This window comes from Lampetra fluviatilis, chromosome 27 (assembly GCF_964198595.1).
Source record: "Lampetra fluviatilis chromosome 27, kcLamFluv1.1, whole genome shotgun sequence".
In the NCBI taxonomy this organism is placed as follows: Eukaryota; Metazoa; Chordata; class Hyperoartia; order Petromyzontiformes; family Petromyzontidae; genus Lampetra; species Lampetra fluviatilis.
In genome coordinates, this window is record NC_136301.1 from 4,359,616 (window position 1) to 4,381,846 (window position 22,231).

At 45.0% G+C, this 22,231-nt stretch overlaps 1 protein-coding gene across 3 annotated transcripts in view; it reads right to left on the reverse strand.

Moving 5' to 3' along the window:
• Positions 1-22,231, reverse strand: part of LOC144942318 (nucleosome assembly protein 1-like 1-B) — a 46,056-nt gene that overhangs the window by 15,032 nt on the left and 8,793 nt on the right. For all 3 annotated transcript variants that reach the window (XM_078869103.1, XM_078869104.1, XM_078869102.1), the window contains exons 4-9: positions 21,314-21,419; positions 18,019-18,160; positions 16,751-16,837; positions 12,673-12,801; positions 11,472-11,543; positions 3,121-3,260 (exon numbers count right to left, since the gene is read on the reverse strand). In XM_078869103.1, the coding sequence (XP_078725229.1) occupies positions 3,121-3,260; positions 11,472-11,543; positions 12,673-12,801; positions 16,751-16,837; positions 18,019-18,160; positions 21,314-21,419 (676 nt within the window). The remainder of the gene's footprint in view (positions 1-3,120; positions 3,261-11,471; positions 11,544-12,672; positions 12,802-16,750; positions 16,838-18,018; positions 18,161-21,313; positions 21,420-22,231) is intronic.

Genomic DNA, 22,231 nt, shown 5'->3' on the forward strand with positions numbered 1-22,231 from the left:
CCGTAAAATGTTCATTAATGGAGTCATCAAAAAGTAGTAACTTGCGTTTTATCGCGTTCCAAAAGGATGTTTGTCTTTTAAAGGGCTCAGATAGAACAAATTTATAAACTAAAAAATAAACTAGTGTATTTTACGAGTTAAAAGCCCACGGAGCTTTTCGTTCTTTTAAAGGTGACCGGGCACCACATGAGAACAAGCTAACTCCAAATATCCAGGCGTCACGGTCGGGATCGGATCCACGACGTCCTGCAAACCAGGCGAGGAAGAAGAAATAACACCTCGCCACTGCAGCACCTATTGGATGTAATTAAGGGCCAAAAAGAACTTGAAAAAGCTGAAAAATATATTTTTTTTATTTTGCTTTTGAGAAAGACTGCCATTACACCCATTTCTGTCAATTATAAAAATACACCAGGGGTTGACATTTGCAGACAAAACTACCGTGCGACTGCCTGTAATAAGACTCCCAATGCCCTGGGCATTTTTTTTTTTTTAAAGATGTACGTCAACGCAGTTTACTTAATGACCCCGCTTAAAACTTAGGAATTTCTCTTTTGCGGAGATCATAAAAAGAAAAAATTTGCTCGAAAAAAGGTCCGAGACAAAAAAGAAGTCTCTCCTTCGTAAGACAAAAATGTGTTTTTTTTGGCTTATTTCGTTTTTATACCGGCCGCAAAGTGGCTCAGCGGTAGAACAAGTTGCCGTATCTTCTGAATTAGACTCAGCCCTCAAACTTGTGCCTAGTGTCAATAAAGTAATACACATCCTGTTACGCACACACACACAACTAAAGGATTTAAAAATACACCCCCCCCCAAAATTTTGCTTCTAAAATACAGCAGAGAAATTGGTGCGTCTTGTAATCCTCAGAATACAATAGTAGAAATAAATAAATGGAAAAGGAACAGCGGTTATGATTTTAATTAGACATTGTGAAAGAGCGGGAATGGGCTTGCTCTATGGAGACAACAATCTTCAACTCATCGGTGAAGAAAAGGGGAAGGAAGGGGGACTGCAATTACATGTGATATCTGTAATAACATCACTCACACCAAAGGCGGCAATTCACTTAGTCTCAACGCTGTCGACCGGAACGCCCGTCTCGTGTCTCCAGCACACAACAGCGGCGGCCAACCTGGACCAGTGCACGCTCGCGCTCGTCTGGCTGCAGGTTACGTAACCACACCGCGGAGAGGGTAGTGGGGGGGGAGCAGGGCTTGGACTTCGTGTGCGGACAATGGGACTGAACGACATGGCACCCCCCCCCACCCCCGGGCGAGGATTTGGCGTCGCGTGCGATCGGAAACGCTCCACTCCTTCAAAACAACTGCGGTTGCGTGCAGGGATCGCCTGAGCGGTGGCGACGTTCAGGGTTGGGGGGTGGGGGGAGGGGTTGTGACGTCAAAGCCAGTTTATGTTCGGCGGCGGCGGCGGGCCCGAGAACGCGCCGGTGCTGGTCGGATGCACACTGCGGTGAAGAATTAACACTTCACAACAAGAGAGAAAATTGCCCTAATGACAGGACACGCATCACAAAGGGCTGCGCCGTTGAGCTGCACGAATTCATGTTGAACTTCTTTCGCAGCGTACGTAGCCAAGCGTGCTAATAGGAGGTGGGGAGAGCTGCGCCAGAGCTCGTTCGTGAAAGCGTTGGGAGGCTTTTTTCTCTCTCAAACTCCTGTAACTCAATTCAACAAACGTCTTAACTCTTATCCATTACAACTTTGATCGTGCTGTCTGTTCCTGGCCGCTTGATGTTTTGGGCCTTTGCTTTGAGATTGTGTCAAAAAAAGGAACACCACAACTGCACTCCAGGCTTCACGGAGCTCCCCCCGTTTGTCACGACTGACGATAATACAGTGATCAGCTTTACTCAGGGTTCCATTCAATTCCTCTTTCAATTCTTTTAACCAAATACCACACATGCGCACACCTCCACCTCTCGCTACCTTAGTGTCATCATCACCGCTCGCGTATTAACTGCTGGGTCATCAACCTTGCACACTGGCACAAGCCTCAGTAGAGGTAGCAGCAATTAAAGGAGCTGCAATTTACTGCATAGTTTGGCAAGCGCCAACCCACGGTATAATAATGACCGTAGTGGCAGTGGTAGTTGGATTATTATAATTACATCACTAAATAGTTGTATTATTTGTTACTACACTACTTTACCCAGAAAAGTCTCACTGAGTCTGAAGACTTTTTCAGGAGGGTCTTGCCAAGTTTTTGCATTTGTGGGCACTGCAGCTATGTTTAATCCATTTTTCAGCATTGGGATGTTTGCCCAGTACCCATTACATTGCCTGTGGGGTGGCGGGGTTAGCAAGGAGAGGAAATCGGAGAATCTGGAGAAAACCCATGCAGAAGAGAATATACAAACTCCACACACTCACACAGACACACACACTGCATATCTTGCAGGAACCATACAAAGGCCACAGAAAAAAGAGCCCCGAGGTTTTCCTTGCTGTGAGATACAAGTGTTACTACTGCGTCACCAGGCCGCCCTTACATAAAAATTACTTATTATGCCAGTGTATATGTGTAGTAAGGTTGTTAAGATAAAAAAAATTGGTATTACCAGTAACTGCATGGAAAACACTGGTGACCAAGTTTGCCAGACGTGTCTTGTCATAAACCGCTTTAGATTAAAAAAACAAAAGGGTGCTGCTGCTGCAGTGGAATGGTTAGCATGCTCGACTTTCAAACAAGTACCACACCGTAACTTAGATTGCCATCCCATTTGTACGTTCGAGGACACGCCAAACGACGGCATTCATTACTAAAAAAATACACTGGGGAAAAATGATAACCCGTCTGCTTCCTAACCTTCAAAACCAGTGATCAATCTTGAAAACGGTTCCTGGTTAACATTAAACTTCCCCAATCGCACGTACGCATTTACAACATGTGCACATGCATCACTCTAAAATGACAGGTAAGGGTGCATTAAAAGAGAGGAGAGGGTGCGTGTACATAGAGATAATGGTGTATAGACAGACAGGTAATGGTGTATTTACAGGCAGGTAAGGGTGCATGTACTGACACGTAAGGGTTGATTGTACAGAAAGGTAAGGGTAGAATATACTCAAAGACTTGGACTGAACTCCCGCAACTCACCCTGTGCAAGAGACGATCTCGGGCCCTTCGAAGGAGAAGGGGTCGCTGGCGTCGGGCTCAGACTTCATGACGTATGTTTTTGTGAGCACAGCGTTCGTGAAGTACTCATTGGGGCTGAAGCAAAAGTCCAGCGTGAAGCTCTGTTCGTGGTCAAACACATGGGCACGCACGCACACAAAGACAACACGCACAGCCTTTAACAGGATGTCAGGGCAAGTGATGTTAGCAAGCTCCTATCGAGGCCACCATAGCGTACTAGGGGAAGGTGTGACCAGCACCACGCATGGCTCCTGCTCACTTAAGGCGGAGTTGATCTAGATCTAGGTGAGGCCCAAATGACCGGTTCAGATATTTGTCCGCGAATCTTAGCGGTGGCTGGGAATTAAACTCAGTTTTCCAGGTCTGTAGCATAGTGCACTAACCACTGCACCAGATGTCATGGGTATGCATTTTTTCAACCGAGGCGCCGATTGCTATTCGTGAAACACATCATAGGCAGGAATGAAACACAGATGATGGTCAGGTCCAAAACAAGGGATGGAAACACAAAAAGCTGCCACAAAGACTCATGGAGTGAAGGGGGCAAATGCCGCTGGCACTCGCCTGTTCCGACAAGCAGCCACATGAATAAGGCTCGGCTTGGTCAGCACCACACCCTGCTACCACTATCACATAAACACAAGCACAAATTGTGGGGTGGGGGCGTTACAAACATTCATAATATAATTCTAAAAACTCTAAAAGCTATTGTAACATGCGTTGTAGCGTTCCTCGTGGACAGGTAGCTTCTGAAAAATAAGTTAATATCCTCAGTGGGCTTTCCCTGGTAGGATGGGGATGGTTTAGTTTTATTTGTATGTTTTTGGATGATTTGTTTACGTATTCTTTGTTTAACTTTCTTGTACTTGCACAACTACCATGTTTTTTGTATTGTTGTAACAGTATTACTAGCCCCGACTGGACATCTATGAAAAATAGCTTCGTAGCTCATCGGATTACTTCAGTATGAATCAGAGGTGGGACAAAGTCATTGTTATGCAAGTCCAAGTCGAGTCGCAAGTCATCAAATTCATGACTCGAGTCTGACTCGAGTCCAAGTCACATGACTCGAGTCCACATCTCATAGGTGGGACAAAGTCATTGTTATGCAAGTCCAAGTCGAGTCGCAAGTCATCAAATTCATGACTCGAGTCTGACTCGAGTCCAAGTCACATGACTCGAGTCCACACCTCTGGTATGAATACATATTCAGATTCTGGTTCTGTATAAAACTGAATAAAACACTGGCCAAATAATTACCTGTAACAATTGTAAACTCTCTATGGTTCAATAACTCGGTCTCAAAACACACAGGATTTCAAAATCCATGAAACCCACTCACGTGCAATCTCTCCTGACATCAAGGGATCTCACTGCACTGGGTGGGGTTACGTGTCCATTATTATTATTTGTCTTAACATTTCACAGAAACTGGTTTTTGTGCCGTTGGCAGTTTTTTATGTTCATTTTGACGCAGGATCGAGTTTCACTCCAGTGGATGTTGGTTGCGCCCCGGTTGTAAATCCGACACACACCCAGAGCCATCCATCAGCCGCGGAACTCCACATTACGCACGCGATCAGTGCCACGGGGACCCCGCCGCCCGTCACGCGACGCTAGACCGCGCGCACCACCCGGGGCAGATGCGTGGCCGCCCAATCGAATGCATCGCCATTGCACATCACATGCACGTCCCTTGACCAATCGGGCACACCGTGACGTGAATCGCACTGCGACTACTATTTACTAAACTATTTTTTTTATTTTACCAGGTAAGGCCCACTGAGGTATATGGCTCTTTTTCAGAAGTGACCTGGCCACAAATGATAGCTCAACAAAGTGGCTTAAGCAGAAATTTATAGCAGCCAAATACTCAAAAACGCATGTTGATTCTAAATGTGGAGGGAAAAACCTGAGGACCTGTAAAAAAAATCCACGCGGCTACGGGGATGAATATGAAAACTCCAAAAATACAGGCGTCGGGGTAGAAATAGAACCCACAACCTCCTTCATACCAGTGGAGGGAGTTAACATCTTGCCAACGCGGTGCCCTATGAAGAGAGTGCTGTAGTATTTTTGGGGGGGATGGCTGAATCGATTAAACGACAGTATCGGCACAATACTCCCATCTCTCCATGGGCTCCCAATGCGATCCCGGATCAATTTCAAGATCGCACTCCCACATGGAATTTCTCCCCGACCTACCTCCACACGCTCATCTCATTCGACTCTACGCACTCTCCTACCTCTCCACTTTCATGTCACTCCATTCCCCTCCACGCACTCATCTCAATCTACTGCCCCCCAGTACAGATGACACAGACTGCACTAATGAGACGGATAATAAACAAAGGACAACACAAACAAGACAGTAAAGACGGACAGGACAGGTAGCACAGAAGGAAAAATAAATTAATCGAGTTTAAAACTGAATAGCGATGACTCCGAATCATAACAAAAAATAGGCGCTGAGGTGGGGAGATGTTAACTCCCTCGCCTGGTATACAGGAGTTTGTGGGTTTGATCCCGACCCTGAAGCCTGTTGTATATTTGGAGTTTGCATATTCTTCCCAGATCCTCCGATATGTCCCTCCACATTTAGAAACGTGCGTTTAGAGTATTTGGCTGCTATAAAGTTCCACATGATAAGCCACTTCGTTGAGCTATCATTTGTGGCTAGGTCGCTTCCGAAAAGAGCTATAACAGCTCAGTGGGCCTTACCTGGTAAAATAAAATAGATCAACGAATAGTAGTGCGGGGATGAATTGTTACATGGCTAGCGACCACGTGATTTGTGACACAGCCCCAGGGAGGCATTGCAAGTGACGCAGGCTGCCACGGCGTGTAAACCGACAAATGTCCACGGTAACCTCGAGCGACTGGCAAATCTCAGTCACATCACTCCGACGCTGTCGACAATTAATATTGACGAGCAATTAATTTCCAGGTCTGCTCTAACGGTAAAAAAGTGCTCTCAAAAACTGAACAGGCTTGCGGCTGTGCAAATATGGCATTTCACTTCTGTGTGCACGTCAATACTTGATGGTTCAGAAGTGGAAATTCCATATTGCTATGGTGGGGGACCAGTGCATCCATAGGATTACTCGTGTTGACACACCACGAGTTATATAATTTTATCGCGATTAGAGTTAATGAAATGAGTTTACCCCACCAAGATATGTACATCTTAACAAGATATCAAACTTATGAGTTGGGTGCAGTGACGCACATCTGCTATCTTGGAGGCAGATGTTGGTGGGGGTTCAAACAGATTTGTACGTGGATGTAGCAGCAAAAAAAAATTGGTTGCTGACCCATAAGTGCAGGCTTTTGAGCAAGGCCCAAAAACCATGAATTAACTCATTAAAGCTAGGTCTCACAAGCTAAGCAGAGTTATGCCTGGTTAATTCTTGGATGGTAACTGCCTGGGAATAACCAGGTGTTGTAGACTGAGGCTGTGAGACGGTCAAGAAATGGCAGTACAGCAATTCATCCCTAAATGTATCTGCATGGCGCTTCCAGTGTTGCCCTCCTTGTATGAATGAAATTGGAAGGAAAAAAATCCCAATACTGTAAACCCTTGTTTAATTCAGGATTTGATCATTCTTAATTTGGGACAATTCGGCACGGCTGCGCTTTCGGCATATATACAGTACTAGTCATTCCCAACGAGCCGAATTGCCGTACCGAATGGTCCAATTTCAGCATACACGTGGAGCACCGCCACGCGCCGCCAACGAAAACAACCACTCAGTCTAGTAGTGGCGCGGATGGTGAGCGTTAGTGCAGACCTGTTTCTTTGGACTTCATCTTGTTTATGCACTCTGTGCAAGGCAACCCTCTCAGAAATATACACCTACATCAAGAAGTAATAGAAAGGGACTGAAGCATAAATCCCTTAGTCCGAGACAAATCCAAAGTTTTGGATAGAATTGATGCAGGGTGTGTGTCACAATACGAATGGTGTGAAGAGTTTGGAAAACAAATTCGGAAAAAAATATTATTGGGGCAGGAAGCACTGGGGAGTACCATTGTATACAATTCGAAATATTGGATAATTCAGCAAGGCCAGAGCCCCATGTGCCGAATGAACAAGGGTTTACTGTACAGGACTATCTTGAGAAAGTGTCTTCAGACTCAATGAGAAACTTGCCTCGATAAAAAATAAATTATCATTAACAAGCTCACTATTTAAATGTTGTGTTCCATTAGAAAGTTACGGAAGGACAATAGAGTGAAGTGATTCATGTTTTTCTGCATTCAGCTGCCCATGAAGGCTGCCACATCTGCGGCGTCCTAATCAGTGGTTCATACTGGTAGGAACCTCCTGGTTACACCAGCCCACAGGGGATTATTGTGTCCGTCTGGCGTCGTGCAGGGAGGGGCTGGGTGGGGAGGGAGGGGCTGGGTGGGAAGGGGTTGGGTGGGGAGGGTGAGGAGAAGCTGGGTGGGGTGGGGAGGGGCTGGGTGGGGAGGGGCTGGTCACCCCGTGGTGCCCTTATAAAACTCAGTCGGGCATATTTGCGGAATACACCACGCCGCCGTTGACCCTGGCCATTGACCGAGCAACCCAACGTTCTTTACCAGTTCCCTCCGCAGGAATGTGTTACATGAGCCTCCACATTTTTACGATTCAGATGTTGCCACCGTCTACCCAGATTTGGCAATGAGTAATTTAGGTTTTATTATCTGGTTCCAATTGCATGGTTTATATATATTGTTGCAGTTGCCAAAATGCGTAGAGTATTGACTGTTTATGTCGATATAATAAAAATACTTTGTCTTTCAAAATACCCAACATTAGTTGTTTTACAAGGTGTCTCACGACACCAATTGGGAATGTTATGAAACTGAGTGCATGCATTCAGGAATGGTGTAGTCTCCAGTGTGAAATCTAAACACAAGCTAACAAGAACCTCTAGGCATACTGCTCAAGTGCAGTGTTTAAAAAATAAAATATCTTAATGGAGTTTTTTTTGTCAAACGTTAATCTAGTGTGTTGGTATTTCGAAGATCTGTTATAAATATTTGTACACTTTTTAAAAGACACAGCAGTACATGGCCTGCATGTATGTTGCACTTCTTTTGCACCGTACGTAGCCAACCGTGGTAATCGGAGGTGCGGTGGAAGGACAAATTAAAACAAAAAGCTGTTCGAAATGAAGTCTTTTATGTATGTATATTTTGGCCTAACCCAAAATCAATAATAATACTATCTGTCGTATGTCAATATTGATCGTCCTGTGTGAGGACTCATCCACAGGCTAGTCATCAGCTGATCCTGTGGTGGTGTTGAGAATTCCTCCAATATCTGAGGATCGCCAATAGAGATGAACACCAACCCAGTGCTTGTTGAAGATAAGATACACATTGATGATAATTAACTTTTACACTGCATTGCTGTATTTGTTTTTCATATTCCAGGAAACAAATTTCATATTGGTTGCAAAAACCTACACGTTATGGTACAAATGTTATTCACCCCAGAGGAACGTCAACTGCAATTCTTTCAGCGTAGTCTCGCTACTCATAGCATATTGTGATATATTTTTTTTCTACCTACGTGACTGACCGAAAGAACCAGAGTATGGTGTTCAGATGTTAAAACACCAAACTGAAAACTTTTACAAAAATCATGTCTGCATTAACCACAATACTTGTGGTCGAAATGCAAACAAAAAACGTACTCTGATAATATATGCATTGTCTTTGAAACTGATTGGTCCACACCAGAGACAGCTTTCTTTTGAGCCTCGTCTCAAACGGTGTTAGACCAGAGGACGCCAAAAGGTGTACAGCACAAAGACAATGCACTATCAGAGTAATGAAGGCTCGGGGTGAGCATCTCTATCATGGGACCTCCTTTGCCAGTACCAAAATATGAGAAGAGGTTTTCCCCTGTTTTCTGGCAACAAAACAGGTGTTAAGTTGGTAAAACACCACACCTATTCTCATATTTTGGTACTGGCAAAGGAGGTATCAAACACTCATTTAGGATATTCATTGCTCCCTACTGGCAGACCTAATGCTGCAGGTCACTCTTACAAACGAGACTATCCTGGTTTCTGGAGTTCTCATTAAACAACAACAAACCTTGCATTTCACAGCAGATATGCCCCAATGGGCTCGGACTGATAAAAAGGGATGTACCGACTTAAAGGCCACATACCATCTAAACCAAAGGTATGCGCCCCGACTTAAGAGCTGGGGTTTATGCCCGAGTTTTGTGGGCAGATAGCATCGCGTGCTTGTGGGAAGGATTGTCAGATTTTTGCTCATGCAGGCACCTGAATGCAACCTCTAATTTGCAGTCAAATGTGGCGTCGCGTGCGTGCATGCGAGCTTCACGCGCGGTCTTCAAATTGTGAGGGCTTGCGTAAACATAAAATTAAGTCGACCTTTTTGATGCGGAATTGCTGCAGCTAGTACTTCAACCATTCCACCATCTGCACACTTTAACGTCATCAATACATATTTGTCGTCGATATACATGGATACCATTTAATGATCGGCTTTTCTTTCCAAATAATAATAACTGTAGCCTTTGTCAATTGATTTCTGGATCGAGGCTTGCCCGTGCCATGGTGGTTGTGGTGGTTTGTTTCATCATACTTAACCAGACTTTGTCAATAGTGCCGGTTGGTGAGGGACCAATTCAGATATCCGTCGCCATGACCAGGAATTAAAATAAGGTTGGCAGGTTCATATTCGCAGCGCGCCAACCACTGCGCCACCACTCCAGCCCTCAACTTTACTTCCGCTCTATACTGTAAGTTATACTAGAAGAGTAAAGCAGGCTTGGACATTGAGTTTTGCTTATGTTGCCAAGCCAAGTGCCTCCAAAAAGGTTAAGGGTGTGCTCACCCGCATTGATGGCTCTGAGTCAATTTTGTAAATTCCACATTCCTTTGACAAGGCCGGGTTAATGCATAGAACTACTGTCTCCACGCAGAGGTACTCTTTCTAACAATGTCATAGTTGGTTGACTGAATGAAACCCCAACAGGATTTGAACTTCCAACGTTCTAAATCAGAGCCAAGAGCTCAGCCAGTGCCCGAAACCCAGGGAATACAAACGACATGTACATCTTGTACCCGTAACAATTTTATTTGTTTGGCCACCTCGGGAGGTGGAGGGCTTTGACATTTGGCCAGATCATTATGAGGCCCAACTCTAAAATAAATTACAAAGCGAGATTGTCATCGTTTGTTGATTCATTCAGGATTTAACTTTCATGTTCTTTTTGCCCCTCGTTCTTTCCCGATTATTTTTCCTTTCTATCAATCTCTTTCATCCTTTTCTCTTCCTCTTACTTCTCTTTCAGTCATGAGTAGATCACAGCTGAGGACAATGATAATAATCATGTTCCTACAGATGCTTGGAACATGTGTGCCCAGGTTCTGTGTGTTTTTATGTTGTCGAGATAAAAGTTAAAATAAGAAACAAAAGCATAAAAAAATTATAGGCAATAAAATGCCACGAAAACGGAGGTGCATGTGATGGGGTAGGGGGTTTGGGTTAGACGATGCAGGGGGGGGGGGGCGACGGGACGACAAACGGAGGAGCCAACGCGTCTCTGGGCAGGGAGGAACGCGCGGAATGAGCAAGCGAACGCCCGCGGGCCGGGGAAGGCGAGATTGGACCGACGTTGAGCGGCCGCAACGCAAATTCCACACACGCCAAAGACAAGCATTCGCCAAATAAAGCCGCCTTATCCGCCGCGCAGACGTGACAATGACACGCGGCGATTAAGGCTGCGCACGCACACGGCACGGCAGCGAGAGCGGCCGCGCAGAGGCAAAACTCCCGAGCGCACGCAACGTGCATCAACCGTTGACGGAGAGCCAATTGATTTCCTTTTCGGATGTCATCAATTTCAATTCAGTTATGAAGAACGCGAAACGTTGCTGCACGAAATACATGCAACGACCAACGCTGCATATGTGCTTAACAAAGTAACAAAAGTTAAGTGCTTTCCTGCTCAATTGTACGTGTGTATGTTGAACTTCTTTCTCACTGTACGTAGTCAACTGTGCAAATTGGAGGTGCGGGGAAGGACAACGATACACAATAAGCAGTTCTGAAGAAATTAGTTCCGAATCTAGATTTAAAAGTGCATAGCTTTGAGGCGGTCCTCAATCTTCCTGCTTACCAGCCCTGAGCCAGTGGTGGAATTAATAGAAATAAAACAATTAGCCACCTGACCACACCGAATGTCTTAGTTACATTCCATACGTGGTTACTGGTAGCTATAAGGGAGACTGCCAAGCATGCTATGCAGCGTCCGAGCACCGCGCATTTTGTTTTCTTACCATCGGTATCCCTTGCTCTGAGAACTTCACTTTGATGTCATGCAGATGCCTCAAAATAGGCTCGTCGTGTTCCTGAAAAGCAAGCGAATTAGGAAGAAGGATTTGCATTTATTCGGCACCTCAAATATACCAGCATTTAAAGCACCTTATATCATACATCTAATCTTAGAATCATTCAAACGTCCACCTAGTTTTTTTTCTGTTTTAGCAGAGGGGACCCCCCTGATGACAGCTGTCTCTGTGCAGAACAAAGGTGAACACATGCGATCAAGCTGCACGGCTCATCTGCTCGGGTGTAGACGTCTGTGAATGCCTCTGCTGCATTAATGATCAAAAACATGGGCAAATATTCCATGCAGTGCCTCAATAACTGCAGCTGTGTCGTAACGCAGAAGCATACAAAGCCAAAAAGTATTTAACACAGAACGTTGTGCTTTATGTGAAGCATGTGGCAAAGTCAACAACTGCTGGAAAGTGGCAGCGCACACTGGTGACTATGCCACATGCCTGTAATCCAACACTGAGGAGGCAAGGGTTGTATGTATGTACGTAGATCTTCTTTCGCACCGTACTACGTATCCAACATTGCTAATCAAAGGTGTGGGAAAGGGAAACAAACTAAAATGGATCATACAAACTCGTCAAACTCCTTCCCTACCCGTGGGCATCAAGGTTCTCATCTCCTGGCTTGCCATGGTACGGCGAGTACGGCAGCAAGTGGGTTATAGGACCACACATCTCGGGCGATTGTTGGCACCGGTTCTGGCTGCCTTCCTGCTTGTCGGTGGCTTTCCACGCCTCTGAATCTCTCTCTCAGAGAGGGAATGAAAACTGTTCGCGCTACAAATTCTCAAATATCATTTGGAACTTAAACCAAAAACTATTTTTATTTGACCAGGTAAGGGCCACTGAGCTATACAGCTCTTTTTCAAAAGCAACCTGGCCACAAATGATAGGCCAACGAAGTGGATTTTAACTTGGAAATGTATGAGCCAAATACTCTAAACGTATGTTGATTTAAAATGTGGAGGGAAAAATAGGACAAGGATAAAAAATCCATGCTACCATGGGGAGAAACATGCAAACTACAAATATGCAACAGGGCCGCGAACGAACCCACGACCTCCTGTACACCAGGCGATGTAGTTTACATCTCTCGCCACCGCGAGACGCTGACCCCTTCACCTTGTGCGGCACATACCTGCACCATGTCACTGAGCAGATCGACGTTCCTGAAGACGGTGAGCCAGAACTCGGGAATACCGTTGGGGTTGGCACTCTCGGCGTCATTCTGCTCCTCGCTCAGTTTCACCTTCTCCTTCACGTCGTCCTGTCGCCCCATACGCACGCAAAAACAAGCACGTGGAACACAAGGCACACGTCAGCCCTGTGAGCCAAGCAGACCCGAGGTCTCCCAAGCCTGTCACCCAATCATCTGGATGCACCTAATCTCGTCAAGATGCATGTTGAACTTCTTTCGCACCGCATGTAGCAAATCGCGTTAATCGGAGGGTCAAGCCCAGTTCATAGCTGGATGGGAACACCAGGTGTTCAAGATAGTCAGATAAGTGGTACACAAATGAATTCCTAAAGCTATCAAAGGTGGAGCTTCCAGTTTTAACTCCATCGTATGCATGGATTAATTTGGGTACTCTGGCTTCAGCTCTAACAAAAAAATGTACTATTAACTGGGAAACAAAGGCAGTTGCCGCAGTGTAATGGTGAGCAGATCATGGTATGGTGGGGTGAAATGTGGGCATGCCGATCTCTTTCCATAACGTCTGGTCAGCATGGAAAATTAGACCAAATATCCTCTGCAGCTCCCTCCCGTGGAAACGCCAGTAGTGACGTGAGCAACCAATAAACTAACTGCAGGGGTTTGCATCTTTACCTCGACTGAGAAACAAGGAGAAAAAGGTAAAGCACGGTGGGGGATGGTTTAGGCCACCATGCATGCTTGCACATCAGCACGTACCAATCAGTGCATTCATTACTAGAATTAAACTTAAATTGGTGACACCAGTTTCTGACTTTCAGAACCAGTAATAATCCACGATGAAACCTGGTTACTGGTTGACCAGTTGTCGTTCGCATCCCTAATGGAAATAATGGCAGGACGAGTATTGTCCACCCCCACAGGGACATCAGTGTGATTTGACCTTGACTGCTATTTGACCTCACATGACCTTTCAATTAGGGGCCGAGCACTCCAACGGCTCTAACCTTGGAGCTGCTGCTTAGGTAACATTTGGTCCCGCCCAATGCAGGCAACACTGGAAAAAACAACACACGGCTCCCCGCCACATTGCAATCACCTGTCAGCGATAACTATCAACAACAGAACCACCGGAACGGAAAAAACCTATCGTGTTTATTTAAACAAAGGTAGTGTTGTAACGCTAAAGAGCGTCTGCCGGTCTTTTTGACACGGGAATGTGTGTTTGTGTTGCACACAGATGGCCATGCAGCGTTACCTCAAATGAAACCACGCTTTGGGCAGCTGCCTGGGCAAACCGCACGTAAGCATGGGCAAGCTTTCAGACTCGGAAAGAATATTTTCCGGAGGCGGTGATGCTGTGATAATGAATAATAAATAAGGTGTAGACTTTTTTTTTTACCACTGCTGTATAACACAGAAATAGGTAGATTGCGATCGGGTGCATTTACACGATTGTCACTGTTGAGAACCATGATAAGGTTAATTGTTTGATGTCCCATTTGACATCCCGCTGTGCTATCGGCATTGTATTGAGCTGTAGAAGGTAATATAAGATAACTACTTCCTCAAGTCACTTCAATAGGCCACTGTCGGCACACCGGGGGCGCACATTTTATATGTCCCACAAAAAAGTGTCCGTTACGTGTTAATTCACCAGACATATTCAGTACTCAGATGCAAGAAGCCAAATACCATGAAAAATACACTTCAAATTCCGGGTTTTTGTGCAGTAATTGAAAACTGGGCTGAGACCATCACTCACTACATCTGAGAACCCCATTTATTGCTAAGTGGCTGCTCAGAATAGAACCCAGAATACCAGCATTGCAGGCTCAGTGCTGTAACAGAGAATTAGCCGCCCCTACGCCACGAAGTCACCAACATTCCGAATTACATGGAGGTGGTTCAGATATCGCTCGTCAATGACATTAGCTGTGGCAGGGAATCAAACTCATGTGTGCCGTGTTCACAGTGCACTTTGGCTTTTTGAGCTCTGACACCCAGCCACGGCTAACGTCAGTGACGAGTGATAGCTGAACCAGCCCTGGCAATGTTGCCTCGCCAACATGAACTGGCTAGAGTTGTAAAGGATGGTGAAACAACTAGCCCAAGACAAACAGCATGAGAGAGGCCTTCAACCAGCAGCTCATTAACAAAGGGATGTAAATGAAACAATGCATGTCACAATTTTGTAGGGAATGGCGATTAAATGAATTCATGTAGTTGATTTCAGCAGGTAAGAACCTAACATATTCTACTGTGATTTGGGATAGGGCCCATGAACGCAGCACACTATGTCCTTCTCTTGTAAATCACGTCATGGTGTGTTTAAGAGTCATAGTTTAATGTTTGGGTGAGGCCACGTAATTGATTCAAGTGCAAGCAAATTCTGGACTGCTTTCGGCATGCAGTGTCTCATCAGCTGAGGCATATAAGTGACAAAATAACATACTTTTTTTACGTGGAGAGACAGATGTATGAAGGACACAATGTCGGCTTATCTAGTCTGTTTCTGCATTAAAGGGACCGGTGCTGCCACCTAGTGATCATGAAATGTCATAGTAACTTCGCGTTGGGAGGGTCCGGCGGGGAGGGGGGGGAATGAATGCAGTGCTGACGTAGCTTGCAATTGAAGTTGTATTTGTGTCGAGCATTGCCTTGGGGCAGTTTGGCTGAAATTGTTACCGAAAAGTTCAGCCAGTTCCCTACCCGGCAAGGGTTAAAACTAATAAGTCAACGTAACTTTTAAAAATGTCAATGTGTGACTTCTGGTTACAATTATTTAAATAAATGACAAGAATTTATTAAGGTGGCTGTGTTTTAAACAAGCACAGGAGACATGGTGATGAAATTGATGCCAGAATTAATACATGTATATTGCCTAATATATCATTAGCCATTGTTAATACCTTGTTGAAGCCCTACTGAAGGCACTGCCAACTCACGATTATGCTCTGTAATAATCTACCGAGCACCTGCAGGCTCGATATTCATAAAATGTGAATGTGTTCTTAATTTTGTTGTAAATGTATTAAGTTGTGTTGCTTTATTGTATTGTTTGATTTGCTGTTTTGCTGTACTTATTGAAACTCAGATATCCCTTAGAGACGTCTGATGTTAATGAGCTCCTTACCTGCTTATCAATGTTTATCTTATCTGTCCAGCTAATAATGGTGGTAGCGATAGCTTGATGATAACTGTTAGTATCGTTGTTATTGGGGGCGCTGCGGTGGCGAGATGTTAACTACCTCACCCGGTATGCAGGTCGTGGATTGGATCCCGACCCTGACGCCTGTATATTTGGAGTTTGTATGTTCTCCCCGTGGTTGCGTGGCTTTTTCTCCGGGTGCAGCAGTTTTTCCCTCCAGATTTAGAGACATGTATTTAGATTATTTGGCTGCTATAAATTTCCACACGATAAGCCACTTCGTTGAGCTATCATTTATGGCCAGGTCGCTTCTGAAAAAGAACTACATAGCTCAGTGGGCCTTACCTGGTAAAATTAAAAATAGTTTTTTGTTTAGTTTTAGTTACGATGTGTGATCTAAGCAGGGGGTGATGTTGCTGTGTGTGATCCCAGTTGTTTTGTCAATAGCAGTTACAATGTGTTTTCTTTTAACCATGAGAGGAAGCCAAACAACCTGGACGAATTTCGATTTAAAGCTTTCGTGACTGCAGGGATTCATCTTCTTGGTTCTTTCGGTAAAGTCACGTAGAAGGGAAGTAATAAAATAATAAAAATAAAACACAATTAAATAATTCTCACGACGTTTCGGCCACAACGCAAGCAGCCGTCCTCAGGTGAAAACCAGGTCCGTCGAGGCGACAGAGCTGCTTGCGTTGTAGCCGAAACGTCGTGAGAATTATTTTATTGTCTTTTATTTTTATTATTTTATTACACCCCTTCTACGTGACTTTACCGAAAGAACCAAGAAGATGAACCTGGACGAAATCCATGCAGAACAGGAGGTATCCCGAGATGGGAATTGAAACTAGGCCCACATTGCTGTGAGGCGAAGAGTTACCCGCTGCACCATCCTTCGACCCTAAAGATACTCACAGCAAGTTCTGCATCTTCATCTTTCTCCTCCACCCACTCGCACTCCTGGTCTGTGGGCTCAATCTCACCGCTCACGATCTCTCGCCTCTGTAGGTAAATATAAAACATCAACACTCGCGTGAAGAATGGTCTGGTGTGATACTTTATCAGAATATTCATTTATCCCGGAGGAATCCGATGAGTTGTGAAGCTCTTTTTCAGAGATGCCCAGCCGGGGGCGAGGTCACCAAGTTACAACAACAAATACAACAAGCAAAAGGAGTGGTGAGCAAGGCACTAAAATAAATGTAGAAATTTTAAGCTTATAAGTACAGTACACTTAACATCAAGATTAGGGATGCAACAATTCACCCCTCCAACAAGTCGACACTGTTACAATTCAGGGTAGGTGTCAGTACAGAAACCCATGAGGTCAAGAAGATGCTTGATGCAGTTTTCAGTGAACTGCCATGTCCAATTGCTAACTTTGGTTTTGGAATTTGTTCAATTTACTGGTGGGCTGAAACCATAACAATTATCGTGTTACACGCTTGTACAATTAATTTATTTTTAGCAATATTAGGACAATTTATGTGGGGCGAATGGAGCGGCCATTTCACATGCTTGTATAACACCGCCAACAACAACCCATTACGCCTCAGTTGATCTACTGGTTGCCGATAGCTGCCCTGCCAATATTGACAAAGCGCTCAGCACTCATCAGACAACCCAAATGTCAACGTCGAAAGTTTCATTTTTTTATAAGGGGGGGTGGGCAGGGGTTGTTTGAACAGACTTCATCAAGCTGTTCAGTGCAGGCTGGTGAAAATTGAAAGCATAGACTTGGGAGCATAGGAGCACAGTACAACAATATATTTTGCTGCACGCCCCTCTGGTCATCACCACGTAGTACAGCACCTCAGCTGTGAATGACAACCCGGCATGGATGGTGGATGCCCATTCAAGCACTATCCTGCTTAGAAAGCAAGATCTGACAAGAACTAAAGCCTTCTGGGTAATTTACTCATGGTCTTGTGCTTGAGACATAATTCAATTATATGCATTCCACCTAACATTCACTGCAATTACAATATCTATTTCTGCAGCTTTAACCATGACCGACTCTCATGACTTTTTACATAACAATATCACAAGTTCAAATCCTGCTCAGGGGTTAACTCATCTTTTCACCCCCAGCGCAAGCATTGGTAATGTGTGTGTACGAGTTCTTATATGAGCAGGCGAGTGAGCGAATGTGCGTGGGGCAGCCACGCGCACGCGTCCCTCACCCTGTTGAAGTGCGGCTGGTAGAGGGCGGCATACTTCCTCTCCAATTCGTGCACCTCCTCGTAGAACTTGGCCTCGATGTGCGCGCACTTCACCTGCAGGTTCCTCAGCGCGTTCACGCGCCTCTTCACAACCTTGGGCAAACTGGGACGCGCACGGGAAGAACGCCACCCCTCTCCGACGTCAGCTTGCCCGATCGCTCGCTCGTCCACCCCAAGGCTCGCCCGCCCATCCATCCGCACATGATACAGCGGGGAACACATTCGCTGATGTTTGGGAGGGTTCCCAGTTCGAATCCAGCAGGTCACCCTGGTTATTGCGGTGTGTATTAGCCATAAATTGCATCCAATCTGCTTCAAAGTGGACTTTAATTACTCCACGATATAACTGTTATGAAATTTTACCCGGAAAAAAATACACAATTGGGATTACACATAGCAGCAGTGCCCCCTACTGCGAAACTATTGCAAATTGTCTGTGAAACACAGCGCCTTGATGATAGCCTTCTTGCTACAAGAATGATGCTAATAGCAAATGTACCAACGATTAATTTGAGTGGTGGCGCATGCATGCACTGTTGTCCATTGCTTTTAAGGCAAGGATTGGTAGACCACTCTTTGGTTCTTTCGGTAAAGTCACGTATAAAGAGAAAATAATCAATTAAATAACTTTACCGAAAGAACCAAAGAGTAATTCCTGCAGTCACGAAAGCTACAAATTAAGTTTGATTGGTAGACCACACTGAGATTTGTGAACGGGTTTGAGTCGTGTTCCGACTGACATCACATACATCGCATGGATCATTAGCCTCATCCCTAGCATGGCTTGGACCCAAGCCAGATTCAGATGTCAAATGAAGCCAGCATAGGGCAGCTCTGTTCCTGCTCGACTCCGGAAGATGCAAGCGGAAAACCACCGGTGTACTGGACCCAAGCAGGCTCCATGCCGGCGCAACACGTGTGTGCAAGTGAAAAACGGGCATTAAACATCGAGTTGAAGCACTGGGCCTGGGTGTCCCAGCGGGTTGACGCTCGTGCCAGTACACCGGGGTGGCACGCCTAAGATCCTGGTTCCAAGCCCAGTTAAAAAGCAATCAATACTGAACTGATACTTCTAAGATCTCTTGTGTTACAAAGAAGAATTGTGTGAAAAGTTGGTGAACCCAATAAGGGCTTCGGATAACAATACAAATACAACACTGCAACTGGAACGAGGCATCCATACCAAGGCAAGTTTGTAACTTTGTCTGCCGCCCATCCAGCGGCAGCAAGCCAACACCTGTGAGGGGTAGCGTTGCTGAGTTCTGCGATGTCAAAACTATTTCTAATTAAAAGGACAGATTACTTTAAAGGCAACCTAAAAATGTTGACGCTGCACGTGCCTGCAAAACTTGCTCGTCTCTGGCAGGAAATCTTGCCAGCCCACTCACTAACGTCGACAACTTAAAGCTGTCCCTCCACCTGGTTAAACAATTAACTTGAATCCACAATCACGGCGAATATAGATGGCACTGCTGGGTAACCCCTTCTCCATCAACATGATGATGGGGGCATCATTTGCCAAGCACTATCTCCACACAAATTACTCTGTCTGTCTTATCCACTAGGTAACGCTTTACTGTGATACTGCATTGGCATAGCTATTAAGGGCCATTATATATTCCTTTTCAGGTAGTGTTATTGACAAATGCGTTAAGTTTGTAAAAAAAAAATTGTTCATTAATCACCCAGGAAATCCACGCACATTTTCAAGATATTTTCAGGTTGGTCCAGCTTTGGGATGTTTTGTCAATTTGTTGATGAACACGTTTTGTGAGTAGTTTAAACCAGCGTGTCCACCACATACATGGAAATGACAAGTCAACAATCCATAACACCAGCAGAGCTAGTGTCGCCTTCCTAAGTCATTCCCTGAAATAAGAACTCATCAACAACTAAGACACCGTGTCTAAATAAGACACCTACGTATGCCCTCATAGGTGAAAGGTCAAGGTCCAGCCCTGCAATTACTTGCTCGTGCCACTACTGGCGGATGGGCCTCCACTACTGGTAGCTCTAAGACAGCTCTCGACGGTATTTTCGACTACCCTTACATGCTCGCCAGACATCTCAGAAAAGGTAGGAGTACCCACACTTTACCTCACTACACGTGACCTGTAAATCGACAGCGGTGTACCGATTTATACTGCTGGGGGCAATTCAAGAAGCCGGCACACCGTGTCAAGTGCCACAAAGGAAAGCGTGAGTGCGGATCCCTGCCGTCACGAAAACTTCAAATCTAGGTTGTTATACTTCAGTGTTGGTTTTAAGCCTTGGGAGATTGGAAATGATTCACTTTTACAAATGACACGCTATCTTTATATTTAATTAATCAATGCAATAATCAATCGATTAATTGATCATTTCAAAAGCCGAGAGTTGCAGGTCACACCAGAGTACACACGAACACAAACACCAATGTTGTACTCAACCTCCACATACATCAAAGAGTTGCTTGGCTGTGCATAGAACAGGCTGCCGGGCATTGCTGTATGTAGCCGTGCTAAAACTTGCACCAACATGTCATGGAATTCGATGTTTGGGCTGGAGGCTTGAGAGCAGGCATGGGCGGAGGTAAAAAAATTGATGATACTTTACACCCCAATGGATCATGTGTTATTACAAGCGCTGTCAATTATTGGGGTCCATTTTAAAACAGGTGGGCTCAGCAGTACAGCAAGCAGCTCCCAATGGGAAGGTTTCGAGTTCATATTCCTGGTTGGGGGGGTGACTCAACCCCATCATTTCTTTGGCGGTCGATAAAATGAGGACCGCTTTGTGGGTAAGTCACCAGCGGTTGTCATACGCCTAGCCTCACTCCCGTTCGAGGAAAGTGTATTTTCCACAACTAGCTCAGGGCTGGAAAGAGTTTAGCAATGCCTCAAACGATGGTTTGAGTGAGAAATCACTTTGACTTATGACTTTATTTCATGCATAGGCAGTAGTGGCTATGGGGCAGGGAGGGAGTTCAAGGCCTCAAGGGCAAGCAAAGGAGGTGCGCAGACCTCCCAGCTGAACAAATCCCGGCCGTGTACCTCTCCATGGAGACCAGCGGTGGCCACATGGCATCTCCCGAGCCACATGCAGCTCTTTACTCCACCACATGCGGCTCTATCGAAGGGGCATAACGTAGAACGTACTATCACAGTAGCAAAGAATAATGAATGTCTCCCGTGCAGTGCCGAAAACTGTCTAGAAATGTATGTATACACTTGGGAGAGGAGGCGACCAACCGGGTGAGACAATCCCCTCCGTGTACCTCTCCATGTAGACAGAGGGCGACGTGGTACGTGTGTCCCCTCGTTCCTGCATGGCCACAAGAGCCTGAGGATCCTGCATCATCTTCGCGGATAGCGCGATCGCATCTGCAACACACAAAACATTCAATACGTAAATAAGTGAATATACACACTTGGGTATTACTCTCAATCAAGATGTTTCCTTTGAGCAACCTGTCAGGCATGTCACTGAGGTATCTTTTTTAAATCTACAAAATATTTTTGATTTAAAGCTTTCGTGACTGCAGGGATTCATTTCGGTAAAGTCACGTAGAAGGGAAATAATAAAATAATAAAAATATAAAACAATAAAAATTCTCACGACGTTTTGACTGCAACACAAGCAATCATCATCAGGTGTGGATCTTTTATTTTCTCTAGAAAATTTTCTTGCTGTGGATTTCACACCTAATGATTGCTTGCGTTGCAGTCGAAACGTTGTGATAATTGTTATTGTATATTTTTATTCTTTTATTATTTCCCTTCTACAAAATATTGCTGAATTTTTATATATGTGTTTCTGTCTGCTACTGCGAGACTAATGCACTCCTTCACAATATCTATGATAGATCATTGCAATCAACCTTTCTTCTGCATTTTCTAGTCGTGCCCTTTCTCGAATACAATTTGTACAACATTCTGCTGCCAGTTATAACCAAAACCACAAATGAGTGTACAACCCAGGCTGCATTGGCTGACTTGCACTGGCTACCTGTTCAGTTCAGGATTGATTCTAAGGTCCTGCTTCTCACCTATACAGCTCTGCATGACCGTGGTCCCCCCTAACCTAAAAAAACTGGTCGCACCATACGCCCCTCGTTGGCCACTAGAGTCACATGATTGCAGCCTTGCTCAGTATCCCGATGGTGCAGAGAGAGAATGCAGGTAGTACAGCATTT